The 27976-nt window shown below is 42.1% G+C and overlaps 1 protein-coding gene across 1 annotated transcript in view; it reads right to left on the bottom strand.

Annotated features, from left to right (window-relative positions):
- PDPK1 (3-phosphoinositide dependent protein kinase 1) overlaps window positions 1–27976 on the bottom strand; it is a 127157-nt gene that overhangs the window by 46806 nt on the left and 52375 nt on the right. Inside the window, exons 2-5 of the mRNA XM_073636777.1 lie at window positions 7192–7458; window positions 5045–5087; window positions 4470–4607; window positions 243–387 (exon numbers count right to left, since the gene is read on the bottom strand). Of these exons, the coding sequence (XP_073492878.1) occupies window positions 243–387; window positions 4470–4607; window positions 5045–5087; window positions 7192–7458 (593 nt within the window). The remainder of the gene's footprint in view (window positions 1–242; window positions 388–4469; window positions 4608–5044; window positions 5088–7191; window positions 7459–27976) is intronic.

The raw sequence follows: 27976 nt of genomic DNA, 5'->3' as shown, positions 1-27976 counted from the left end.
GGTTTACCACCTTCATGCATAGAATGCATAAATGTAAAAACCTTCAGCATTTACAATCACTTCAAATTCTATTTTATACAAATTCTATTTTATACAAACATGCTTGCACTTCATGTTTAGAGGTTTTTTGAGAAAAAGGTCCATCAGCAGTCACTACTTCAAACCAACTGTACAACTGAAGTTTGGGAGGAATTTTACCATCCTACATGCATTTGTAACTGTATTTAACATGACTTCCTTACCTGTGAATAATTCCCTTATCATGTAAATATTCTAAAGCGCACACCATTTCAGCAGTGTAAAACCTTGTGCATGTTTCATCGAATGAGCCGATCTTCCTTATGTATTTCAGTAGTTCACCATTCTTAGCGTAACTGAGGCCAAAATCTGCAGCACTTGTTAAGAAACCTCATGTACAACAGTATATTTTTTTCCCCTTTCTTAAACACTAAAAGCTACCACTTATAAACTGTGCTCAAAAAACAAAACAAAAAAAAAACACATCTATTTAAACAATATTTAAACAATGCCCAAGAAACATTAGAAAGTGTCTGCTGACTACAGCCATCAATCTCAAGCTCCCCTCTATTATACAACCTTCAGCTTTCGTATAGGCATGCTCAACCCATGACCCGCGGAGCCGCCTAATGTGGCCAGCGATCGCAAACCTATGGCAACCCATACAGCCTCATTTCTGGTGCACGCTGCTCTACTGAATGACTGCTGGTCCTCCACAATCCCAGCAGCTGTCATACACAAGCTGCTATTGCAGCTGGCTCCCCACCCTTCTCTTTCCTTTCTAACACACAGACACGGGCAGAGGAGCCTTTAGCTGAGTGGATTACATCTAGTGGCATCCATACAGGGATGTAAAGGTGGATTCTTTCTGTTGTGATGAGCTTGGAGTCATTTCAGAAGCATGTGAGTGCATTGTGTGTCATTTAATTTTTGATTAATAAAGAAGTTTATTGCGCTACTAGGGCAAGCGCGTCCCTGGTTTGTTTTTTGTTTAGATTGTCCACAGTCCTTGTTTTGGCAATTTAAGGGATGGCTGCAAAGAAACTGATATAGAGAAGGCTGGTTACACCTGAGTGCGAGAGTGGGATCAAAGATAATCTGGTTAATAAAAAATTAGATTTTTGTGATTGTGACTATACAGTGGGTAAGTGGGTAAACATCCAACAGAGATTGGTCCTATGGAAAATGATGACCCTGATTGTTGTTTAAAATCTTCATTATGCTATTCAAAATAAACAAAGTTTAAGTTATGTAATATTTCATTTCATTGTGGCCCCTGGCCGGTTACCAAATCAATTAAGTGGCCGTGCTCTTCAAAAGGTTGAGCACTCCCGGCTTTAGTACATTAAAGCGGAGCTCCACCCAAAAGTGGAAGCTCTTTTTGCCTCCTCCCCTGCCACATTTTAGGGAGGGGGTACCTGTTTTCGCCCAGAATTTTGGTACCCCCCCCCCTCCTTCCCCCGCCGCCGGGCCATTCCCAACACGCAGTAAGGAACCGGCTGTGAAGCCGCAAGGCTTCACTGCCGGTTTCCCTTACAAGAAACGGCAGCGGCAGCACCCGAGAGCCGACTGAAAAATCGGCTGGGGTGAAGACATCGCTGGATTTGTGGACAGGTAACCGTCCTAATATTAAAAGTCAGCAGCTACAGTTTTCGGAAATGCTGACTTAGTTTTTTCTGAAGGAGCCTGAAGCTCCTCTTTAACAACCTCTATAGGGAAATGAGACCCTGGCACCTACAGTGCCAATACTCCTTGTTAAACCAACTCCCCATGCTATTGGAGAACATCCTTACATTAGCATTTATAGGGTAACTCGATGTCTGCCATGCCTCTTTATATGAGTGAAGTGTAGAAGCAAACCCTTTCCAAAAATTACTACTATACAAATTGCCTACTATAATGTACAAACTCTCTTAAACTAGTAAGTAATTATACTGAACAAACTAGAAGCAGGGGTGTGCATCCCACGCACCAGTGGCCAATAAGAGAGACAAAAAACCCTTTCCAGCCTGATGCAAGCCAACTTTGCATCTTGGTACCTTGCTTAGCTCTTAAGAAAACCAGGTCATGTAGTACAAAAAGCCTAGCATGGTGTGCTCTATGCAAATCCCTACCTGTTCCAGCTTCATTTGATATTTTTGAGTTTCAGAGGCGTCTCCATTATCCACCTCAATACCTGCATGTTACACCCCGTTTCCTTTCCAGGTCATTTTTCAGTTGATCGTTCGAGACAGCTTGACTGAAAATTACTCATGCGACATTGTACCAATATGAACTTTATAGCATTTTTTTTTTTTTTTTCACACAAAGCTTTCTTTTGGTGGTATTTAACCAAATAATTCAATTCAAGTCCCGGAAGAATTTGACCCCTTAATGACCAGGCCATTTTTTGGAATACGGCACTGTGTCGCTTTAACTGACAATTGTGCGGTCGTGCAATGTTGTACCCAAACAAAATTTATGTCCTTTTTTTCCCACAAATAGAGCTTTCTTTTGGTGATATCTGATCAGCTCTGTGGTTTTTATTTTTTGCGCTATAAACAAAAAAAAAAAAGACCGACAATTTTGAAAAAAACAAACAAAAAAAAACAAAACATTTTTTTTAACTTTCTGCTATAATACAGATCCCAAAAAAATATAAAAAAAAACTAATTTATTCATCAGTTTAGGTTGATATATATTTTTCTACATATTTTTGGTTAAAAAAAAAAAAAAAAAAAAAAAAAAAATCGCAATAGGCGTATATTGATTGGTTTGCGCAAAAGTTATCGCACCTACAAACTATGGAATAGATTTAGGGACTTATTTATTTTTTATTGGTAATGGCGGCGATCTGCGATTTTTACCAGGACTGCGACATTGTGGCAGACAAATCTGACACCAAATGAAACTTTTTGGGGACCAGTGACATTATTACATTAATCAGTGCTATAAAAATGCACTGATCAATGTAAAAATGACACGGTCAGGGAAGGGGTTAACATTAGGGGGCGATCAAGGGGTTAAGTTTGTTCCCTGGGTGTGTTCTAACTGTAGGGGGATGGGCTACCAGGGACATGACAGAGATTGCTGTTCCTGATCACTGGGAACAGAAGATCTCTGATATGTCATCTGACAGAACGGGGAATTGCCTTGTTTACATAGGCAGTTCCCCGTTCTGCCTCTGTACACCGCGATGGCGGGTCGCCGGCGGACATAGATTCCGCCAGACCCACCAGAGCCCGCTACCTCCTGTGCAAAGACCGACATACACCTACGGCGGTTTGTGCAGGAAAGCCGACTTGCCACAGTATAATTATGGCGGCTGGTCAGCAAGAGGTTAATAACCACTGTTTTTTTTTTTTTACTATACAAATGAAAAATGCCCCAAAATTAAGGGGAAAAAACTGATTTCCTTTGCGGTTATAAAACATATCAAATAAAACTGCCAGTTTATTACAAACACTCCACAAAATGACCCCCAAGGTGATCTAATTGTTGCCACATTTTTTTGGAAATGAAGAAACATGCTGGTATTGAGGTGGTTAAGTTGCACTTAGCTTTTTAAAGACAATGTATGAAGCATAATGCTAGTATTCTTTTATTGGTGGAAGAGAGTTCCATGGAGGGTGAGATGTCATTGCATTGAAATCATATCGTGTGCAATGGCTATATGTCAAAGATAACACATGTGCAGTTAACACAAGGATTAACCATCTGTTCAGAAGAAAAAGGTTACTACAATGACCAATCATGAAGGGTTTAAAAAAAGAGACTTTTAGACAAAAAGTGGGCATGGTTTTGTTGCGCTGAATCTCTCTAAAAGCATTATAAGTAGTATGATTAGCAATAAAATCTATTCTTACCCCCAATTATTGGTAGTCAGTGACAGTAAAATACCCTTACTTGTTGTGATAGTGCTAGTAAACATCCCCGATCCCAAATCATTGGTGATCAGTATAAGCAACATTCTACCCAAACCCCAACACCCCCCCCCCTCCGTCCCAATCAGTAGTTTGTGGCAGTGCTGGTACATAAACACAGCAGTAAATACATTTGTTGTACCAGGGAGCAGCAATCCTCTTTCATATCCTTGCTGTTGTAAGAGGAAGGTTGGCTTGTGTATAATCACAAGGTCCAGAGCCACTCTAGGCTCTTGTGATTTTGCTTGTAATCTGTGCTGTCTACTGACAGCGTGTGTACACAGTGTAAACAGGACGTTCATTCAGAGTAACAGCTTCGGTGGCCATCGGTTTTGCTATAATAGCGAGTCAGGAGGGATTTAGGGCACCTCTTAGAAATGACTTTCTTTTGGCTTTTACATATAGTCGAAGCAGAGTACAGACTACCATCTAACTGAGCTTGGAGAAAGCCTGGAGTTTGGCTATAATACATACTTTACTGTTAAATCTAGCATGTTCTAGAAACAGATTCCCTCCCATTTCACAGTAGCACACTGCTGATAAGGATACACAGTTTATCAACATCTTGAAATGTGAAGTAGAGTTTGACGAAGAACGGGTGGTCCAGACGTGACATCACATCTCTTTCCCTCGTCACATAAGGTACCTTATTCTCCTTTACAATATGACGCTTCTGTAAAATTTTAACTAACAAAGACAAACAAGAAATGAAGGCATTTTCAGAGATAACCAAAAAAAAAGACACACACAAACATGACCAAACACTCTGTCATTTACCCACCCCTCCTCTCCCCTTGTTCTTTCACAAAACATCTTGTATTTTATCACCAAAATACAAGATGTTCTTTGAATGGACAAGGGGAGAAAAAAGGAAGAATGAACAACATGATCTTTCACCATACTATAGCTGTAACTGTCAGCTGCAAAAAGATCACAGCTGTATCTGGCAGGAATAAAACTAGGATGTGAACCATACCCAGCAGCAATCCGGACCCAATATAAACAGCATTAGACAGAACTGATTGGGATCGAGACAAAAGTGTGAAAGTTTTTTTCCTGAAGTTCCACTTTAAACATTGTGAAAAATAACAAAAAAAAAAAAAACAAAAAAAAAAAAAACTTACTGGCAAACTCTCTTCCTGTTGTTACCTCTTTAGCCAAAACAACCTACAAAAGTAAAAAAAAAAAAAAAAAAAGTTGTTTTAATAAGGACATTATCAGCATTACACTTTCACGTGAATGTTTAAAGATACAGAAATGAAAACTAGTTACCACCAAAATAGTATACTGCAGCTTACCAATCATCAGATGTGGTGGCTGCATTAGTTTCCTTTTTTCCCTCTGTTGACACCTGGTGATCTGGCCAGTAACACACCTCCTGTATTAGAGTGCCTCCACTCTGGTTGAAGAAACAGGAGCTACAGAGGTACCTTTGGACAGCAACATTATCAGTTTTGGGAGAGGTTGGTGTTAAATGTACTGGCAAATTAAAGCCTGGTACACAAAATGAGTTTTTTTTTTTTCATTCAACTCATCGAGATGAAAGAAAAAAAAAAACCTGTCGGAGCCGTGAACTAACTATGCAAAGTTAGTACAGTGACCTCCGCTGCTGGGCTGTCTAACAAGGGTACGGCCCCTCTGCCAGAACACTCCAATCAGCGCTCTCGACCATTGGAGGAGAGCGGTGATTGGGAGTCGGTCGGCTGCTGGTTTTCCCAGCATGCTTGTTTGTCAGAAAAGTCGGTCAAACGTCCGGCTTCTGTTGGACCGGGTGGCCTACACACAGGCCGAATGTCGGCTGTTTTTTTTTCTTAACTGGCCAATGTCTCCCAACATTCAGCCCATGTGTACGGGACTTTAGATACAACAAATTGAAGCCAAACTCAAGATCACACTTTTTAAGTGCAGTTATAGCAAGAGTTTTTTTCCTTTTGGGATAAAGGTTTTACATTAATAAATAAAAGCAGACCATTGTAAGCACCCCTGTCAGTGGTAAATGGTTTGTCTCATCCCTTTAACTGCTATATTTTTAGGACAGCTTGTTTTGTTGAAAGACAACAGACTTACTGGCAGGATCACCAGTTGAAAAAAAACAAAAGCCTAAAATAGAAAACGAATGCAGCCATCACGTATAAGAATTGGTAATCTGCAATATAATAAAAGTTTGCTTTTGTGTTTAATACCATTTTAACTCGGTAACAGAATGACCCTTGTGTATGAATGCCACAATTGTGGCTAAACCTTTCACCACAGAGGACTCATGCTGATACAAACACATGAATAATTTACCAAAACATCTCTTACATTAGAGTCTCTGCGTGCCCTCTGTAGCAACCGAGATTGGTCATAGTAAAATAGGACTTATGCTAGCCAACATCTCTGCATTGCAGCTCTTTTAGCATATTTGTACATAAAGTGTACACCTGGTACTTAAAAAAACTTGCCAGGCTGTCCATATGAATAAAACACAAGCACAAGGAGGTATCTGCATAAATATTTGGACATCTTAAAATTATAAAAACTAAAAAAAAAAACTATAAAAATGATAAAACAAGCTTTTGTCCTCGGCCTGATTTGTCACAATGGATGTGTACTGGGTTATCTGAACAGGGGTGGTCAAACTCTCAGTGTGGATGACAGACAGGCACTGATCAGCCATGAAACAATAGTCTTCAATTAGATATCCCTCTCATTTGTACACTGGGGATAGAAGAGGATTTTCACAGGACTGCTAAAGATGCACACACATATGATGAGGAGCAGAGGGCAAACCAGGGCTACTGTTAGAAACCACTGGGCCCTATACAGCCAACCTGACAGCCCCCCCCCCCCCCCCATAAACATAACATACTATGATTTACTTCTGAATGAACACAGTGAGTGATCAGTACGGGTGTAGCCTTCCCAGGGGTCAGCTGGGTGGCATTAGCTCTGCCACCAGTGTCTTAGACATCCAGCAAGTAAGAAAAAGTATGAATATAAAATTTAGCAGCATGTAGATCTGCATGCATCTGGGACCTATGTGTTTGGGGGTGAAAAGCCAGCTTCAATCGATTCAGCCACTATTTCAGCAGAAACGTAACAAGTTTTTTTTTACTAGTTTAAGTCATAAAAAGAGCACCTGGAAGCTCTAGCAGCCACTAATATTTCAGCTTTTAACAGCTTGTTTTGTTGTCATGGCTAACTACATGTTACCTAGTATTTGCAATTTATTATTACATAAGGTTCCTAGAAATCAAACTACTCCATCTGCCAGTAATAGTAAACTTACTGTCGAGAAGGACCCTTCACCAAGGATCTTGCCAAACTTAAAGTCTTGCGGACGTTTCTTTCGAGGCTGTTGTGTTTGTTGTTGCCCGGTGTTCTGCTCTGTGTCTGAACTGGGCCTGAAGTCTGTGGTTTTCGATTCACTGGTGGAACCTGCTTGGCTGCTGCAAGTTGCTAGGGTTGCTGGAGAGCTGGAGTCAGGGTTAATCACTAATGAAGGAGATGGGCAGGAGCACATGACCACATTGGACTGAATAGGCATAGCATCATACTAAAAGGGGGGGAAAAAAAGAAAGGAAAGAAAACTGTATCATTATCTCTTAGACTAGAAGTCACAGGTAGCCATTCACTACACAGATTATACATGCCCTATTTCAATTGATAAGCACGCATAACGTCAACAAATGATGTTATCATTGATATCTTTTCCTAGAACCACTGTGCATTATTCTGTATATACTATACAACTCTCCACTTTCAGTGCTCTCTCTTCACTGTTCATCCTCAGTAAACCCCTGTCATCCCCAATGCCTATACTTGTACCTTCCATCTGTATCTTCTTTTCTCACCATTACTCTAAGGAGGAGGAGGATGAACAGCCAATCAGCTTTCTGCTGTATCTATTTAATGTCAAATTTTGTCTCTCTAATGCCTGGAATCACATCATATTTCTCAGCCAATCCAACTGCAAACCTGCAATTTTAACAAAATATATGCATACCGTAAATGCTGAGATACAGCTCAGTGACGACGCAATTAGTAGAATCAACATAGAACGACGCCTTTAAATGATCAAAGGAAAACAGAACTTAAGGTAACCACTAGGGGGCACTGTTACACTACAAACTTCCCATCGTATCTCAGCTTCAATTCTCAAACATTGCGAACTAAAACATGCACCAATTAAGGCAAGTATCCAGAGAAAATAGTGTCAATGTGCCTAATGCCCTGTACACGCGGTCGGAATTTACGAAAGAAAAAGTCTGATGGGAATCATATATTCCAACAATGTGTATGCCCCATCGGACTTTTTATGTCAAAAATTCAGACGGACTTAAATAGAGATCTATATTTTCCCGACGGACCAAATCAATACCGGGAAAACCGCTCGTCTGTATGCTGTTCCAACGTACCAAAAATGACGCATGCTCTGAAGCAAGTACGAGACGTTGTATGTGTTGTCCCGTCGTATGTGTTGTATGTCACCGCATTCTTGATGGTCGGAATTTGGTGTGACCGTGTGTATGCAAGACAGCTTGAGGGGAATTCCGTCTGAAAAACCTTCAGAGTTTATTCCGATGGCAAAACCGGTCGTGTGTACAGGGCAATAAGAGTTTTACATTTTGAAAAAACAAATTCTATTTTTGAGATACATTTTTATTTCCATTTCAAGGCCAAAATGCAACTGAAGCATTAATTTAGTTGACCAAATAAATTTGAGTCTGTTAAGTCTAGAAGTAATTGGTGAGTGGTACTGTAGCTCATCTAATGGATTTAATCAATTTCTGCAACTGACTAGGATGCCCCTCCAATAAATATCATTCAAGATGGAAGTCAAGAGGAAGTGCTTTGAATTTTGTTTTCTTGCATGGGAGTTTAAAACTGAAGTTTAGTTAAAAACATTTTGTACAGCTTTAGTTACATTACTTACATGTAATGAAGTATGTCCTGTGGTTTGCAGGCTTCTGCACCCTAAAGAAAATTTTCACTGGAGGACCACCTTGTCCTCTTCCTGCTGCTGAATTTGGGTCTCTGGGCTCAGCTGCATTAAAGATGATCTGACTGGGACATTCCCCTCCATTGAGAAAAGTTACATTTTTCTCAATGGAGGAGAGGGGGAGGGAGGGGAGTGTCTCCATCAGATCATCTTTAGTGTAGCCGAGTCCAGAGATCCAAAGCCATTAACTCCCATAGAGCTAGAGGCTCAGTAACAGGAAGAAGACAGGGTGGCCCTGCAGTGAGGATTTCTACAGAACCCAACAGCATGACCATTGCGGGATATACTTCATTATAGATAAGTAATGTACTAAAGCTGTAGAGAAAAATATAATTTTTGATTTTTTTTTTTTTTAACCCCTTGGCGCTGGCCGTATGCATATATGCGGCCTCTCGGCGGGTGGGCCTTAACGCAGAGCGGCCACATATATGGAGTCAGGCTGCACATGCTCAGTTCAGTGTGTATTGCTAAAGAGTTTTTTTTTTCTTGGGAGGGTGCATGTGATCAGCACAGGGACAATCAGCACTGTCCAGACAGAGGGTACTGCACCCTCATAGGACAGTCAGAAAACTCCTTCTACAAGCTTTAACCAGTGCTTGGCTGGACACTGATAGAATCACAAGTTTTCTATATACTGCTGATGAGAAAAAAGGTATTTAGCCGCTTATATTTATGAAAATAATTGCATTTCCATGTTCTGTGTACTGTGGGAGACCAGGCGTACTGAATGCAGGGTCCTGGGTTTAGTTACACTTTAAGGCAGATACAGTTTGTGATGCCATCACAACAGGAAAAATCATCTATACCAACAGGTTTTCTTTCTCCATTTCTAGATATCTTTAGATTGGCCTATCATTACATATATCAGTCTTTCCTTGAGTACTGCTGTCTAGTGTCAGTTCCCACCAGGATGCACTCTGTTTGGGGTTTAGTTAGTGTAGGCTTATTTTTTGGGTGTTCTAAATTCCTCTCGAAGGATATACTCAAAAAAATATAGTCGTATCAGTGTAATGTAAAAGATCAGCTTTTATAAATAATTTCAAGATTATGTTTATGTATTAAAAATCTTGTTATTATTGAAAGCATGTAGAATTGCTGAAGATGTGGCCAAGTGGGCACAATTTACGACATGCTATGGCCATGTCCAAATCTACAAAGTTACTGGAAAGGGGCATTTCGCCTTATATGATACATAATTGGAGTACGTCTTAAAGGTACTCCTATAAAAACATTATTAGGCATCGGTATGAAAAAACATCTACCCCTTCTGAGACCTACGGCAATGAATATATTCTTTGCTGCACGGCTGATGATAGTCAGGAACTGCAAAGGTCTGAATGTTCCGAACCTTTTGGATGTTAAAAGGCACCTAGATCTGAGCCATATATAAATGGATAACGTCGTATAATGCAGGGAGCAATTTCATTTATTGGAATCCATGGGAACAAGCTAAAAAGAAGTAGAAATGTACTATTTTTCTCTTTGAAGATGTAACACAATATGTTGAACCGCTTATTCAAATTGTCAAGGATACTCTTTAACAAATGGTTTATTTGTTCATATTTTTGTACTTAAGAAACTTGATTACTTAGAACTTTAGGATGTATGCTGTTGGTTTGATAAAATGTGCTTTTTCAGTGCCTATTTGTACAGTGACCTTTTGTAAAATTGTGAACAAGTGTTTATGACTACTACTTTTCAAGATGAAAATCAATAAAGTAGTATTTGGTAAAAAAAAAAAAAAAAAAACTTATATGTAGTTTTTGATTAAATATGTACATGGGGATAGCCATGTTTTCTCATTACATTTGCAGATTTCACTTTCTGATCTACAACGCTACACATTGGCTGTGTATTGCTAGTTAAAGTGGTTGTAAAAGCAGAAAATCCTTCTGTGTGCAGCAGCCCCCCTTAGCCCCTCTAACATTTACGTGAGGTCCCTTTCTGTCCACAAGTGTCTCAGCCGTCCGAGATTCTCCCTCCCGATTGGCTAAGACACAGCAGCGGCGCCATTGGCTGTTGCTGTCAGTCAAAGTCAGCTAGCCAATCAGGGGACACAGAGAGAGGGGGGCGGAGCCTGGTCAGCTCTGTGTCTGAACAGACACAGGGAGCTGTGACTCAACTCAGGTGCCCCCATAGCAAGCTGCTTGCTGTGAGGGCACTCAACAGGGAGGGAGGGGTGAGGATCACAGAAGAGGGACCCGAGAAGAGGAAGATTGGGCTGCTCTGTGCAAAACCAACTGCACAGAGGAGGTAAGTATAACATCTTTGTTATTTTTATAGGAAAAAAAAAAGGGGGGACTTTACAATCACTTTAACCCAATGCATTGAAGACCGTACACCTGTCAGCCTACATGGCCGATATATCAGCAGCTCTGTCCCTTTCAGTAACTTTACAAGTCTGCACGAATATATTTCTGACATGTCACACTACACAGCAATAATTTCATTCTTCAGGGGGGACTCTAAAGAGCGATCCTTGATGTTTCGACAGTGACTTTACATAGGCTCAAATAAAGAGGTCATCCATCTGCGGCAGGCAGAAGAAAGCATTTCCTCATTCTCCTCTCCCCCAGTGATCAGAGTGCAACAATGTAACAAGGGGTAACAAGTCACAAGGGGCTGGAGCAGTCAACAACTGCACAGGTATCATCTCTAAGTTGGAAACTCGGTCCAGAAAGTAAATAGTGATCGACTGACTTCAATGCAACTAGCTTGTTTATATATACACACACACATACATACATACATACACATTTTTTTTTTTGGTACAATTACTGGCAGCGGCTATAGCCACCAGCAGTGATCATTGTATTCTGATGGCAGGAAAAGCCTCCCACTGTCAGAATACAATAGCGGAGTGGGAGGGATTCCCCCATCAACACTGACTGTGTGGATGGGGGAATCAAGTGATTTTATGTCAACCCAAGTGTCAAAAAATGTGTCTCATTCTATTCTTACAGGCTCCCTTAAGCAGACATCCTCCTATCACAACAGTCTTCCTTTGCAATGCTTAGCCTGCACATGGTTGGCAAACATGTTTACATCTTCCAGCACCGCTGCTTCAGTAATGAGGTGTGGGCAGAATAAAATGTACTTTAGGAGGAAGACAGGACTTGCCATTTTTTCTTTGTAATCCTGACACTAGCCCCATCTTCCTCCAACAGCGTTCTACCTGTCCATTTGTTAGAGCCCTTGCACACTGGGGCGGTTTGCAGGCGCTATTGCGCTAATAATAGCGCCTGCAAACCGCCCCGAAAGTGCTGCTACTTTCATTCCAGTGTGCAAGCCCCGAGGGCTTGCACACTGGAGCGATGCGCTGGCAGGACGGTAAAAAAAGTCCTGCTAGCAGCATCTTCGGAGCGGTGAAGGAGCGGTGTGTATACCGCTCCTTTACCGCTCCTGCCCATTGAAATCAATGGGACGGCGCGGCTATACCGCCGGCAAAGCGCCTCTGCAGAGGCGCTTTACGGTGGTATTTAACCCTTTCTCGGCCGCTAGCGGGGGGTAAAACCCCCCGCTAGCGGCCGCATACCGACGGTAAAACGCCGCTAATAATAGTGGCGTTTTACCGCCGACGCCGCCCCCCGCCCCAGTGTGCAAGGGCTCTTACAGAAGCAGTGCTGCTGAACACTGTAAACAATGCAATGGCAAAATGAAAATGTAATTCTTTATCACATAAGACTAAAAACAATATACCAAAACATCCAGCATTTACAAACTTTCAGCATTACATTACAGATTACTGCTCATCATATCACATTAACCACCTCAATACAGTGCATTTTCACCCCCTTCCTGCCCAAGCCATTTTTCAACTTTCAACGCTGTCGCACTTTGAATGACAATTGCGCAGTCATACAACACTGTACCCAGATGAAATTGTTATCATTTTTTCCCCACCAATAGAGCTTTCTTTTGGTGGTATTTGATCACCTCTGCGGTTTTTATTTTTTGCGCTATAAACAAAAGAAGAGCGACAAGTTTGAAAAAAAACACAATATTTTTTACTTTTTGCAATAATAAATATCCAATTTTTTTTTTTTAAACAAATTTTTTCCCCAGTTTAGGCCGAAACGTATTCTTCTACATATTTTTGGTAAAAAAAAAAAAAAAAAAAATCGCAATAAGCGTATAGTGATTGGTTTGCGCAAAAGTTATACTGTCTACAAAATAGGGGATAGATTTATAACATTTTTATTTATTTATTTTTTACTAGTAATGGCGGTGATCTGCAATTTTTATCATGACTGTGATATTGCGGCGGACACATCGGACACTTTTGGGACCATTCACATTTATACAGCGATCCGTGCTATAAAAATGCACTGATTACTGTATAAATGTGACTGGCAGGGAAGGGGTTAACATTAGGTGGTGATCGAGGGGTTAACTGTGTTGCTAGGGAGTGTTTCTAACTGTAGGGGGAGGGGACTCACTAGGGGAGGAGACCGATCGGTGTTCCTCTGTACTGGGAACATACCATCGGTCTCCTCTCCTCTGACAGGACCGTGGATCTGTGTGTTTACACACACAGATCCACGGTCTTGCTGTATTACCGGCAATTGCGGGTACGCGCACCGGGTGCCCAGTGACACGGCGGGCGCGCACGATCGCCGTCAGCGGCACGCGCGCGCCCCCTGGTGGGCCGGGAAAGCGAGGCCGTCATATGACGCCTGCCACGCAACGAGAGCTGCGCCGCCTGGCCGTCAATTGACAGCCGCCGGTCAGCAAGCAGTTAAAGTAAATCCAAATCCCTAACTGGATGACATTTTGTGTGAAGATTTTATTACGTATTCTTCTCACCTTTTAGGCCTGGTTCACACCTATGCGTTTTTCTGTGTGTTTACAGTATTGCAGAAACACACTACAATCCATTTAAAATGGTTTACCTATGGGTCACGTTGACATCTCTGCGTTTTTTGGAAAGGGTCAGCAACTTTTTTTCCCCGCAGCAAGTTGCATTTTTTGTTCCATAGACTTCAATAAAAATGCATCAAAAATGCATGCACTGCGCTTATGTGTTTCTGCTGGTTTCTCCTGCATGACGACACCTCCCAAAAAAAGCAAAATGCATCAAAAGCGCATTAAAAACACATCAAAATGTAAAAAAAAAAAAAAAAAAATGCAGAATGCACCAACCACAACATGCATAGGTGTAAATCAGGCCTTATTCATCTCTAGGAACCTATCACAGATGCTGGCGGGCTTCTTCAGGCACTTCCTGTCTACATGTACTCCCTCCCCTTGTGTCAGCTGCAAATCATTCTACATGATCAGCTTCATGATTAAGACAACGGTGGACTATACCTGTGCATTGACACAAGTGCTCCCAGTTTCAAACTGAAACACATGTAACAAGGTAACAACCTAGGAGCACAATAAGTGGATGGTTGTGACCCTAGCACGAAGGGACTGAACAAAAACCTTTATGCCAGAGTGGCCAGGTATTTTTACGATAGCTGCAGATAAAAAGACTGAGAACAACTTTGAAATGACATTGAAAGCAGAACTTTACCCAAAAGGGAAAGGTCCGCTTGTTTGCATCCCCCCCCCCCATTTACCTGGTTTTGACAGGTACCTGCTCCCACTTCTGGTCAGATTGCTGCAACGATCTGTGCGGACGTTCGGCCCCCTCCTCCTGGGAATCATCACAGGTCCCAGAAGACTGCAGGACCATTCACAAAGCGCAGCTCGCACATGCGCAGTAGGAAAAAAAGCTGTGAAGCCAGAAAGCTGCCCTTCACTGCCAGTTTCCCTTACCCAAGATGCCAGCGCCTGTACCCAAAGCTAACTGAAGAATTGGCTCGGGCGAGGACATCGTGGGATCCTTGCAGGTAAGTGTCCATACATTAAAAGTCAGCAGCTACAGTATTTTTTGTGGGAGACTGGAGCTCCTCTTTAACATGATAAAGCTTATATGACATTCGATATGGTTTTGAACTTCTTCAAATGAAGCTCATTACCTTCGCTCTTTATACCATGTTGGTAAAGGAAGCCCATTGCTTTACTACTGGAAATGTTTTTGTTACGGAAACTATTCAGAGGCAAATCGTGAAGTGCAAACACACTACAAAACTTAAAAGCTAAAGTAGATAAACAGTAATTGGTACTTTCCAAGCACCTGGCTGCTCACGCTATTTCTGTAACTTCTATCAAGTGAAAAACCACAGGGGTCCGTCCCTTGCCTGCAATGCCTTGAAAATATCTACACTGAATGAATGCTCACTGCCAGACAGGCTGAAGATCAGAAAGAATCACCTCCTTGTGTTAATGAGGCCAATTAAATTAATGTCAGCGAAGACATGAAAAATAAGATGCTTGCTTTGACTGGAAAACTCAGAGGGGGATTTCATAAGGAAAATATCTTTGTAATTATTTTTACTAAATATGCAAATCTTTTACCAAACGTCTATCAAAAAAAGGTGTCACTCCAGGAAAAAAAAATCTTTTGCAAGAGTCCTATAATATAAACCCATTCATAATATGTTTCTTAATTTATTTATAATACCTCAGCTAAAATTACCTGGTAATCCTGGCGTTTCCCTGACCAAACCCTTAAAGCAGTATTAAACCCAAAACAAAAAATGTATTATATTGCAGCTTACCAATCATTCGATGTGGTGGCTGCATTCGTTTTCTTTTCTTTGGCTTTTTCCACCTGTTTTAAATTGGTGATCTGGCCAGTAACACACCTCCTGTATTAGTGAGAGAGCACTCTGGAGGAATGAGCACAGGAGGCACAGCAGACAGCAGCATTGTCAATGTTAACTGTATTAGCAGATTTACATACACTTATATATTGAAGCCAAACTCCAGCCACACTTTATATTCAGTTATAGAAGGTTTCTCCTTTTTGGATAAAGGTTTTGCATGAATAAATAAAAGCTGATCATTTCAATCACCCCTGCCAGTGGCTCCTTTCACACTGAGGCAGTTTTCAGGCATTTTAGCGCTAGAAATAGCACCTGTAGGGCGCCTGAAAACTGCCTCCCCGTGCCATCCGCGTGCTTTCACACTGGAGCGGTGCGCTTGCAGGACGTTAGAAAAAGTTCTGCAAGCAACATCTTTGGGGCGGGTCGGGGCACGCTCCCAAAATGCCCTGCCCATTGAAATGAATGGTCAGCGCTTTGGAAGCACCACAACACGGGTGGTTTTAACCCGTTCTTTGGCCGCTTGCGGGGGTTAAAAGTGCTGGTTAAACAGCGCTTAAACAAGCGCCACTTTAGCCCTATCGCGGCCCCAATGTGAAAGTAGCCTAAAGTGGTTTGTCCCATCCATGTAAACTGATACATTCTGCTGTGAAAAGCAACAGACTTACTGGCCAGATCACCAGATGAAAACAGAAGAAAGAAAGCCCAAAAAGGAAACTAATAAAACTATTACAGCCATCTCATCCGCGATTTTTGCGGCAGACAAATCTGACATCAAGTTAATTTTTTGGGAACCAGTGACACCAATACAGTGATCAACGCTAAAAAACATCAGGGGCAATCAAAGGGTTAAAGAAGTTGTAAAGGCAGAAGGTTTTTTATCTTAATGCATTCCATGCTTTAAAGTGGATGTAAACCCAATATCATCCTTTCTAAACTACTGCCATAGGGGTTATCTATAAGGAATGTATATGTAAAGCGCTGCGTAAATTGACGGCGCTATATAAGTACCTGAAATAAATAAAATAAAAAATAAATATACATTCCTCCTGCATGTATCTTTACCTGTCAAATGTCTCCCCTCTGTCTGTTATGAGACCTGAAAAACTGCAGATTCTGTGGGTGGGTCTGTTGTCTGGAGCTCGGTGGGTGGAGTCGTGATGTCAGTAGACTCCCCGCCCACCTCTACACTCCCCTTGTCAATATGCATTTTCTCCTGTGTATTTCTTACACTGAACTTCTGCTATGATCTCTAACATCCAGTGAAAAGACAGGAAAGTAACCACATGACTTCAGCATGCCAAATCATGCTAAGGTGTGGAACAACCAATCCTTGCAGAGCTGCTGAAGAAAGAAGTGGGGGTGGGAATTAAAAAACAATGCATGTCTTAGGCTAGTGCACGAGATGTAAATCACCCGTCAATCACAGCAAGGGGGAGGATTTGACAAAGTTTTTCTGTTTGTCAAGTTTTATCTCACTAATCTATAAAAGAGGATTGCTCAGAGATGGATTAACTCTTTGTGGCAAGACTGGGCTCAAATGATAGGAATCTTATACTCTACATTATGACAAAAAAAAATTAAAATTTCAGGTTTACATCTACTTTAAGATAAAAAAAACCTGTGTGTAGCATCCCCCCCAAATTACCTACCTGAGCTCCTTCTCTCTCCAGCAATGTCCACAATCCCCTCAGCCATTCAGTACACTCCTCCTGATTGGCTGAGACAGAGCAGCAGCGCTATTGGCTCCCACGGATGTCAAAGTCAGTCAGCCAATCAGGGGATAGAGGGGTCGGGGCCGGGTTGGGGCTTCCATGTCTGAATGGATACACAAAGCTCTGACTTGGCTTGGGTGACAACCTGTAGCAAGCTGCTGGCTCACGGGCACTCAAAGGAGGGAGGGACTAGGAGCAGCAAAGAGGGACCTGAGAAGAGGAGAATCTGAACTGCTCTGTGCAAAACCTGCACAGAGGAGGTAAGTATAACATGATTATTTAAAAAAAAAAAAGCGATCCTTTACAATCACTTTAAATGTGTTCCTAGTGAGTGCTTTCTAACGGGGGGGGGGGGGGGGTTGCTTTGACTGGATGAAGACAGAGATCTGTGTTCCTGCTTAGTAGAAACACAAGATCTCCATCTACCCCTTTGACAGAACGGCGATCTGCCTTGTCTGCCTCGGGAACGATCAGCGGGTTCTGGCGGACCCGCTGATCGGGAACGGGTATCGGCGGCACACACCCAAGAAAGAAATTACGTACATGTACGTGATTTTGCGCTTAAGGGCCACCCTCCTGCAGTATATGTATGTGGGGCGGTCCTTAAGCGGTTAAATAAAATTTTAAAAAATCTATGGTCTACCTTTTGGTCTCTTTAACGGTTCATACTCACAAGCCCCGGCCCGTGGGTGACTTTTGTCTGCCCCCCCAGCTTGCCCAGACTCTGGCAACACAGCACTGACGATCTGCTGGCTTTTAAAAGCAGCTGCTGTTATCGGCAGTATATGTCTGGCAGGTCCAGGACAAAAAGTTGCTCCCCGCACACCCTCCCGTGCTGCCAGAGGATTGGCTGCTGTGCTGAGCTGAGGATTGGCTGTTAGGAGGTGACATCAGCAGAGCAGCACCTCCCGGCTTCCCGCCCGTTGTTTGCATTAGGAATCCTTCCACCTTACAGCCTGCTTGTGTAGCAGTGGGCAGGAGTCCGAGGGTGCAGGAAAGCTGAAGTCGGCTCCTACAGTGAAGAAGTTGGCTTGTACAGGCAAGCGTCAAATGCTGGGGACACTGATAATGGGGACATCTATGCGGGGGACACTGATAATGGGGACATCTATGCGGGGGACATCGATAATGGGGACATCTATGCTGGGGACACTGATAATGGGGACATCTATGCTGGGGACACTGATAATGGGGACATCTATGCTGGGGACACTGATAATGGGGACATCTATGCTGGGGACACTGATAATGGGGACAACTATGCTGGGGACACTGATAATGGGAACAACTATGCTGGGGACACTAATAATGGGGAAACTCAATGGGGACACTGGTAATAGGGACACTAATAATGGGAGACTCTAATGGGGACATTGATATTGGGGAGATTCTGATGGGGACACAAACGCGCAGAAGTTTTCGGCCCCCAAATACTTGTGAAATCTACAATGTGGCCCTCGTGTTGAAAAGTTTGGAGACCCCTGCCTTTTACCTTCATAGTATATTACCTGTGAGTTGTATCATTCTTCTGTGATGTAGTCTTGTCTTATAAGTCTAACCTTTGTAATGAGTGATTTCATATGGAATCTTTGAACCAACTTACTTCCTTCCTTCTCTATTACATTTTTGTTTTTACTTATATTGTAAATGCTTTGTTATGCTTAATGGTTAAAAAAAAAATATTCAACCTTAAAAAAAAAAAAAGGAATAATTCATAAGTATTTAACAAGAGATCTGTATTGTTTAGATAAACAGAACAGCACATATTTTCATTGTCAGGTGTTAACATGATATTCCTCCCATAAACGCCATGAGAAATAATAATTCTACCCATATTCCCATAAAAAAACAGATCAAATGTAATTTGACCATTACTTCTGTATAATTTACAATGATTCTGTTGTACATCTCCATATCTATATCAGCAAGTGAACAGTTAAACATTAGCAACTGCTTCTTGCAACATTGTATCAAGCACTGCAGGAAAGAATAACATATTTTGAGAAACAGAGTTATTACCATACATATGTGTATAAAGTACACTGACATCTAGTGATAGTTCTCAGTATTGCCGCCAATAATCCAATCATCCCATCATCCCAATATGCAGTTTAGTACGTCCCAGAAAACCATCACATGCAGGTGTTAAGTTAAGGCTATAAAATAACTTTAGGGTTACCTACATCCCTTTGAGCTGCAGTAATGTGAGGTAAAGCCATGCGTCACCGCAAAGCACGGCATTCTTTATGGTGTGTGCTAATGCCCTTCATTTACACCCAAACACATAAGTATATGCTGTGGTACATGAATGTGAGTCAGTGACCTTAGGTTGTAAGCTCCTTGAGGGTAAGGAACCGATGTGAATGTATAATGTATATGTAAAGCACTGCGTAAATTGATGGCGCTATACAAGTACCTTAACCACTTTAATACCAGGTACTTATACACCTTCCTGCCCAAGCCAATTTTCAGCTTTCAGTGCTGTTGCAATTTGAATGACAATTGTGTGGTCATCCATCACTGTACCCAAACAAATTTTTTATCATTTTGTTCCCACAAATAGAGCTTTCTTTTGGTGGCATTTGATCACCTCTGTAATTTTTATTTTTTGCGCAACGAATAAAAAAAGAATAAAAATGTTGAAAAAAATAAAGTTTTTCTTTGTTTCTGTTAAAATAGTTCGTAAGTAAGTTTTCTCCTTCAATGACGGGCACTGATATGGCTGCACGGACGGGCACTGATAAGGTGGCACCGATGAGGTGGCATCAATGAGGTGCCACTGATGGGCACTGATGGTCACTCATAGGTGGCACTGATGGACACTTATGGGTGGCACTGATGGGTGGAATTACTGGGCACCACTTGTCCGATCTGCTGCATAATGTTGCCAGTCAGTGCCCACTTTGTGGGCACCGATTGGCATATTTTTGTATATGTGGATGGCCATGGGTTATGTACCTGGCCATCCACATGTTGGGGGCTTCCCTGGTGGCACAGTGTGGGCATCCGAGGGGGGGCTGCGCTGATAAACAATCAGCGTGGACCCCCCCTGTCAAGAGAGCCGCTGATCGGCTCTCCTCTACTCGCGTCTGTCAGACACGAGTGAGGAAAAGCCGATCAACGGCTCTTCCTGGTTACATCGTGATCAGCCGTGATTGGACAAGGCTGATCACGTGGTAAAGAGCCTCCGCTGGAGGCTCTTTACCAAGATCGGTGTAGCAGGGTGTGTGACTGACACACCGCACCACCGATCACCGCGATGCGCGCCCCCACGGGTGCGTGGCGGCTGTTATCCTGCTGGACGTCATATGACGCCCAGTCAGGATAACTGAACCACCGCCCGGCCATCATTCTGCTATAGGCCGGGCGAGAAGTGGTTAAAAAAAAAAAAAATAGGGATGCACCGAATGGGTTTTTTGGGGCTGAAACCGATACCGAAAATAAATCTTCCTTGATCCCGAAAACTGAAAGTGACTGTTTTTAAAAAATATTTTTTATATAGGAGATGGTCAGAGACTGGGGACATGGTACAGGAGATGGTCAGAGACTGGGGACATGGTACAGGAGATGGTCAGAGACTGGGGACATGGTACAGGAGATTGTCAGAGACTGGGGACACGGTACAGGAGATTGTCAGAGACTGGGGACACGGTACAGGAGATTGTCAGAGACTGGGGACACGGTACAGGAGATTGTCAGAGACTGGGGACACGGTACAGGAGATTGTCAGAGACTGGGGACACGGTACAGGAGATTGTCAGAGACTGGGGACACGGTACAGGAGATTGTCAGAGACTGGGGACATGGTACAGGAGATGGTCAGAGACTGGGGACATGGTACAGGAGATGGTCAGAGACTGGGGACACATTAGAGGAGATGATCATAGACTGGGGACATGGTACAGGAGATGGACAGAGACTGGAGACATGCTACAAAAGATGGTCAGAGACTGGGGACATGGTACAGGAGATTGTCAGAGACTGCAGACACATTACAGAAGATGGTCAGAGACTGGGGACATGGTACAGGAGATGGTCAGACACTGCAGACATGCTACAAAAGATGGTCAGAGACTGGGGACATGGTACAGGAGATGGTCAGAGACTGCAGACATGCTACAAAAGATGGTCAGAGACTGGGGACATGGTACAGGAGATTGTCAGAGATTGCAGACACATTACAGGAGATGGTCAGAGACTGGGGACATGGTACAGGAGATGGTCAGACACATTACAGGAGATGATCAGAGACTGGGGACACGGTACAGGAGATGGTCAGAGACTGGGGACATGCTACAAAAGATGGTCAGAGACTGGGAACATGATACAGGAGATGGCCAGAGACTGAAGACATGGTACAGGAGATGGTCAGAGACTGCAGACACATTACAGGAGATGGTCAGACACTGGGGACATGGTACAGGAGATGGTCAGAGACTGCAGACGTGGTACAGGAGATCAATGTAGTCTCACCAGTGTCCATCAAATGCAGCTTCACAAGTGCCTGTCGGATGCAGCCTACCAGTCAGTTGTAGCAGCCTGTCTGTGCCCGTCATGCAGCCTCACCAGTGCCTGTGTCCATATGTAACAGCCTGCCAGTGCCCATGGCATGCAGCCCGCCAGTGCCCATCATGTACAGCCTGCCAGTGCACTCTGATCCAATGCGAATCATTGTGCCGTGTGTCATAGGAGGCGGGACATCGGCTGCACGGCGATTCAGATCTCTGACACACAGCGTGTGAGCATGACATTCATTACCAGGCACTGGGGAGGCTGTGTAGGACAGGAGTAAGAGGAGGAGGAGGAGGGATTGGAGACTCTGAGGGGCGCGTGGGATGAAACATGTGCGTCACCCGGTGGGATGGCCCTGCCCCTTTTTTCGGCGCCAGTATTGGCAAAAATTCTCTTTCGGCTTTTTGCCGAAAGGGCCATTTTTGGCCGATATGTTTCGGTGGCCGAAATTTCGGTGCATCCCTAAAAAAAATTAAAAAAAAAAATATAATAATAATAATAATAATAATAATAATAATAATAATAAGTACTATAGGTGTTAAGGGGCCCCACAGCAGCACACTACTAAACACAAGATGTGGATTGTGGAGTTCTGCATTTAAAAAAAAGGTCTAAGTCCAGTCATCTGTTTGCTGTGCTTTTGCTACCCATTCTAAATGAAAGGCTGCCTTAATGCAAACACATATAATGCAGGAAACACTGCACATTAATGTGTGCACAGTAGTACATCACAACAGAACACCATCACGTGAAGGAGATCCTTCAGCCCAAACACACATTTACATTTTTTTTGTGTGCATCAGAATGTGCATTAACATGGGTTTCCATTGATTTCAATGGTGAAATACAAAAAGGTATACAACATGAGAAAAACAAATAGGGTGCTATTGTCGAGCTATTAAAAAAAAAAAAATTAAAAATGCAGGACTTTAATAACCGCTTTGGAGAGCGACGATGTTAAAATTAAAAAAAAAAAAAAAAAAAACACCTGTTGATGCGTTTCATGGACAGGTTCATTTACTAGAAAAAGGGGAGTACGTAGAGACTTGACTTTCTGGCAGTGGTCCTGGCTTTACATCTAGAATGAAAATATACCACATATTTTTTATTCGTAATGTAAAGCCTGGGCCAACAGCCTGCAAAACACATTGAGAAAATATAAGGTTAAATATATGGTTGATGATTATCAGACACAATCCCCCCCCTTCTCATTTTGTGGTGTGTTTCTTATTCATAAAAAAGAGTGTTATTTTATTTAAACTTCATCTTCTCTTTACTGCTATACTCCTGCTTTCTCTATTGTCTTCACTATCTTTCTGGCCTTGTAAACTGCTGTGCCAGCTCCCAGCATAAGGCAAAATTGCATTGTCTAAGGCTACCAGGTACCTTGTAAACATTTAATTTAAAGCGGGGGTCCACCTATCTATCGTTTTTTTTTTTTTTTTAGTTCATTCACAAACTTTTCTTCTCAGCATTACGTACTCACATATTGTGTGTAATATGTCCGCCTGTGTCAGATTTCGTCGGAAAGAATAACTTATATTATTCACTGCAGGCGGTTTCCATCTTCATTGTGGGCATTTGAAGCCCACAAGCATTTATTTCCTGGATGTGGTGAATGCTGTGCTCCCAGCATTCACCGCTCGTTCCCGCACATGCTCAGTGGCATCCTGGGAAGCCTGAGACTAGCTCCCAAGAGGCTCTGCGGAGTGTGGGAGAGGCTAGAAACACGCCTACTCCCACGGGAGGAGAACCAGGAAGTGCAAAGAATAGAAAAATAAAAGGTAATTACGGCGATTTAAATTTTTTTAAACGGCATGTCAGCATCTAGGCAAGGAAGAGAATACATACAGATATTGTTCAAAATTTGGGTGGAACTCCGCTTTAAAGAATGCACTCTTTCTCCTCTCTGTTAACTCTTTGATGATATTTTTGTGATACTACAATATAATACAATACAATACGTTCTAGAGGTGCACCAAATGCAGATTTTGGTGCCAAAACCAAAATGTCAGGATGCACTTGACCGAAACCGAAAATTAGTTTTTAAAACATATATTTATATATATATAATTGGGTCATATTCAACTTTTTAATATGAATATTAATTTATTGTCGGCCATTATAGGCACCTTCAGAGCAAGAAAAGCTCAAGAAAAATGCATCCCTTTAACCGGTTCAATACCGGGCATTTTCACCCCCTTCCTTCCCAGACCAATTTTTAGTTTTCAGCGCTGCCGCACTTTAAACGGCAATTGCACGGTCGTGCGACGTTGTACCTAAACAAAATTGACGTCCTTTTTTCCCCCACAAATAGAGCTTTCTTTTGGTGGTATTTGATCACCTCTGAGGTTTTTATTTGTTGCGCTATAAACAAAAGAAGAGCGACAATTTGGAAAAAAAAAAAAAAAAAAAAAACACAATATTTTTTACTTTTTGCAATAATAAATATCCCAATTTAAAAAAAAAAAAACAAAATTTTTCCTCAGTTTCAACCGATACGTATTCTTCTACATATTTTTGGTAAAAAAAAAAAAAATCGCAATAAGTGTATATTGATTGGTTTGCGCAACAGTTATAGCGTCTATAAAATACGAGATAGATTTATGGCATTTTTAAAAAAAAAATATTTATTTATTTTTTTTTACTAGTAATAGCGACAATCGCAATTTTTTTTCGTGACTGCGACATTATGGCGGACACATGTGACACATTTTTGGGACCATTCACATTTATACAGCGATCAATGCTATAAAATTGCATTGATTACTTTGTAAATGTGACAGGCAGTGAAGGGGTTAACCACTGGGGGGCGGGGAGGGGTTAAATATGTTTCCTAGGGAATGCTTCTAATTGTAGGGGGAGGGGACGCACAAGGGGAGGAGACCGATCAGTGTTCCTCCATTCTGGGAACACAGATCGCTCTCCTCTGAGCTGACAGGACGTGGATCTCTGTGTTTACACACAGAGATCCACGGTCCGGCCAACGGGCAATCGCGGGTGCCCGGTGGACATCGCGGCCGCCGGGCACACGCACCGGGTCCCGAGCAACGCGCGCCCCCTAGGCGGCCGGGAACCCAAGGCCGTTATATGACATCCACCCAGGATGGGAGATCCCATCTGTGGACGTCATTTGTCTATGGCCGGGTAGGGAAGCGGTTAAATAATATGTATGTCTTCACACTGGTCAGTTGCACGTCCGTTGTGGCGTTAATGATCTTGCTTGCTGCATTTTTGGTCAGTTAAAGGAAAAAAAAAAAAAAACGCACCAAAAAATACAGCACCTCTCCATTGAAAATGCAGCAAGAACCCATCAATAACCCACCTGCATTACGTTTTTGATGTGGGTTTTGAGTCACATGACCTATGAACAACACACCATAAGCAGAGCAAATCCTGTGCGTTTTTGGCGCCATTGATCGGCACCTTTTTCTCCATCTACAAAATGCAAAAACAACATTTTCGCATCTCTAGTACATTTATTGGTATAGTAACACATTTCTATATGAACATACTTTGATCATCTTCTACATTTACATCTAAAAAACACTGGACATATTATAGATCTTTAATCCCAATACAGCAATTTGTGTATATATATATATATATATATACACAAATATATATACACACACACACACACACACACACACACACACACACACACACACACCTTACCACTAAACAATGTATTTTTTAGAACTGGGATCATGCAGCCATTAAAGCATTAAAGTAAAAAAAAAAAAATAAGTAGGAAAATTAGGATATAGGTAGGATAACAGTCAAGTAAACAGATAAACACTGATGCTAGTAGTAAATATGGTCTGGGCATCTAAGCTCCAATGACTTCTGGTGATGAAGGTGTTAAATTTTAAAGTCCCCCCCCTGGCTTTTTACCTATTTTGTTACATTACAGCCTTTAGTTCAATGATTTATGTTTTTTTCATCTGAATTATATGTGATGGATCAGAACACAGTAGTCTAAGCTGGTGAAGTAAAATTAGAAAAATATATACATAAAACTATTTTTCAGAAATTAAAAACTGATAATTGGCATGTGCGTATGTATTCACCCCCTTTGTTATGAAGCCCATAAAAAGCTCTGGTGCAACCAATTACCTTCAGAAGTCACATAATTAGTGAAATGATGTCCACCTGTGTGCAATCTAAGTGTCACATGATCTATCATTACATATACACAACTCTTTGAAAGGCCCCAGAGGCTGCAACACCTAAGCAAGAGGCACCACTAACCAAACACTGCCATGAAGACCAAGGAACTCTCCAAACAAGTAAAGGACAATGTTGTTGAGAATTACAAGTCAGGGTTAGATTATAAAAAAAATATCCAAATCTTTGATGATCCCTAGGAGCACCATCAAATCTATCATAACCAAACAGAAAGAACATGGCACAACAGCAAACCTGCCAAGAGGCGGCCGCACGCCAAAACTCACGGACCGGGCAAGGAGGGCATTAATCATAGAGGCAGCAGAGACCTAAGGTAACCCTGGAGAAACTGCAGAGTTCCACAGCAGAGACTGGAGTATCTGTACATAGGACGACAATGAGCCGTACACTCCATAGAGTTGGGCTTTATGGCAGAGTGGCCAGAAGAAAGCCATTACTTTCAGCAAAAAACAAAATGTCACATTTTGAGTTTGCCAAAAGGCATGTGGGAGACTCCCAAACTGTATGGAGGAAGGTGCTCTGGTCTGATGAGACTAAAATTGAACTTTTTGGCCATCAAAGAAAAGGCTATGTCTGGCGCAAACTCAACACATCACCCAAAGAACACCATCCCCACAGTGCAACATGGTGGTGGCGGCATCATGCTGTGGGGATGTTTTTCAGCAGTCGGGACTGGGAAACTGGCCAGAGTTAAGGGAAAGATGGATGGTGCTAAATACAGGGATATTCTTGAGCAAAACCTGTAACACTCTGTGTGTGATTTGAGGCTAGGATGGAGGTTCACCTTCCAGCAGGACAATGACCCCAAACACACTGCTAAAGCCACACTTGAGTGGTTTAAGGGGAAACATGTAAATGTGTTGGAGGAGCTGGAGCAGTTTTGGAGCTGTCATAGCTGCAAAAGGTGGCTCTACAAAGTATTGACTTTAGGGGGGTAAATAGTTATGCACATTGACTTTTTCTGTTATTTTGTCCTATTTGTTCTTTGCTTTCTGTAAATTTAATGATGCAAATCCTCAAACAATCCATGTTAATTCCAGGTTGTAAGGCAAAACACGAAAAATGCAAAGGGGGGTGAATACTTTTGCAAGGCACCGTAAAGCCCATGCGGCCGTGCCATAAATATAATGGCACCATACACATGTACATGTCTAAATGAATGTTGGGAACGCTTAAAGCTGTACCGAAGGCATTTATGTATTTACTAAAAAATAAATAATTGTATTTTAAAATTTAATTATAAATACCTGAATTTGACTTGATTTCAGTCTCCTGTAATTCACAGCAGACTGGGAGAAGAAGGGGCAGAACTGGGAACCAATCAGGTGTTCTGCATGCTGACAAGAGCATTCTGATAGGAGGAGAGTGCAGAGGGATGACCCATCAGTCTGCTACCGCTCCTTCACTGTCCAATTACAGGTTGGTCCAGGGAGAGGACCAGGGTGTGTTGCAGCAGAGAAAAATCAGGACACCAGGATGTGTAAATCTTGGGACTAAATGGACAGGAATGCAAGCCTTTTGCATGTATTTAGCTATTTCAACTTTAAATAAGTAGCATTTAGGCCTGTTTCACACAGGCCTCAGCTTTCTATAAGAGCAAGGTGAACAGAAAGCTTTGACAAAGTATTTGCAGAGCTTTCAGCAAGCTTTTAAAGTACCATTCAACTCCAGTGTGTAAATGTTGAACACAGAACCTAATGGGAGTGTTCATTGCTACTTTAAGTAAGCTGATAGCTGGCTTTCAACAAGCTTCAAGGAGTTCTGAAGCATGCCAACAGCTTGTTTAATGTGGCAATTAATACTCCCATTAGGATCTGTGCTCAACATTTGCACACTGGAGTTGAATGATACTTTAAAAGCTTCAACAAAGCTTACTGAAAGCTCTGCAAATATCTTGTCAAAGCTTGCTGTTCACACTGCTCTCATACAAGCTGAAGCTGTGTGAAACATTATTAAAGTTGAACTCCTGGTTACAGAAATGAATAATACTGTGTATTTATC

The sequence above is a fragment of the Aquarana catesbeiana genome, linkage group LG06, assembly GCF_042186555.1.
Source record: "Aquarana catesbeiana isolate 2022-GZ linkage group LG06, ASM4218655v1, whole genome shotgun sequence".
Lineage (NCBI taxonomy): Eukaryota > Metazoa > Chordata > Amphibia > Anura > Ranidae > Aquarana > Aquarana catesbeiana.
Note: the sequence above shows the minus strand (reverse complement) of the source record. Positions and strands in the feature narration are given on the sequence as shown.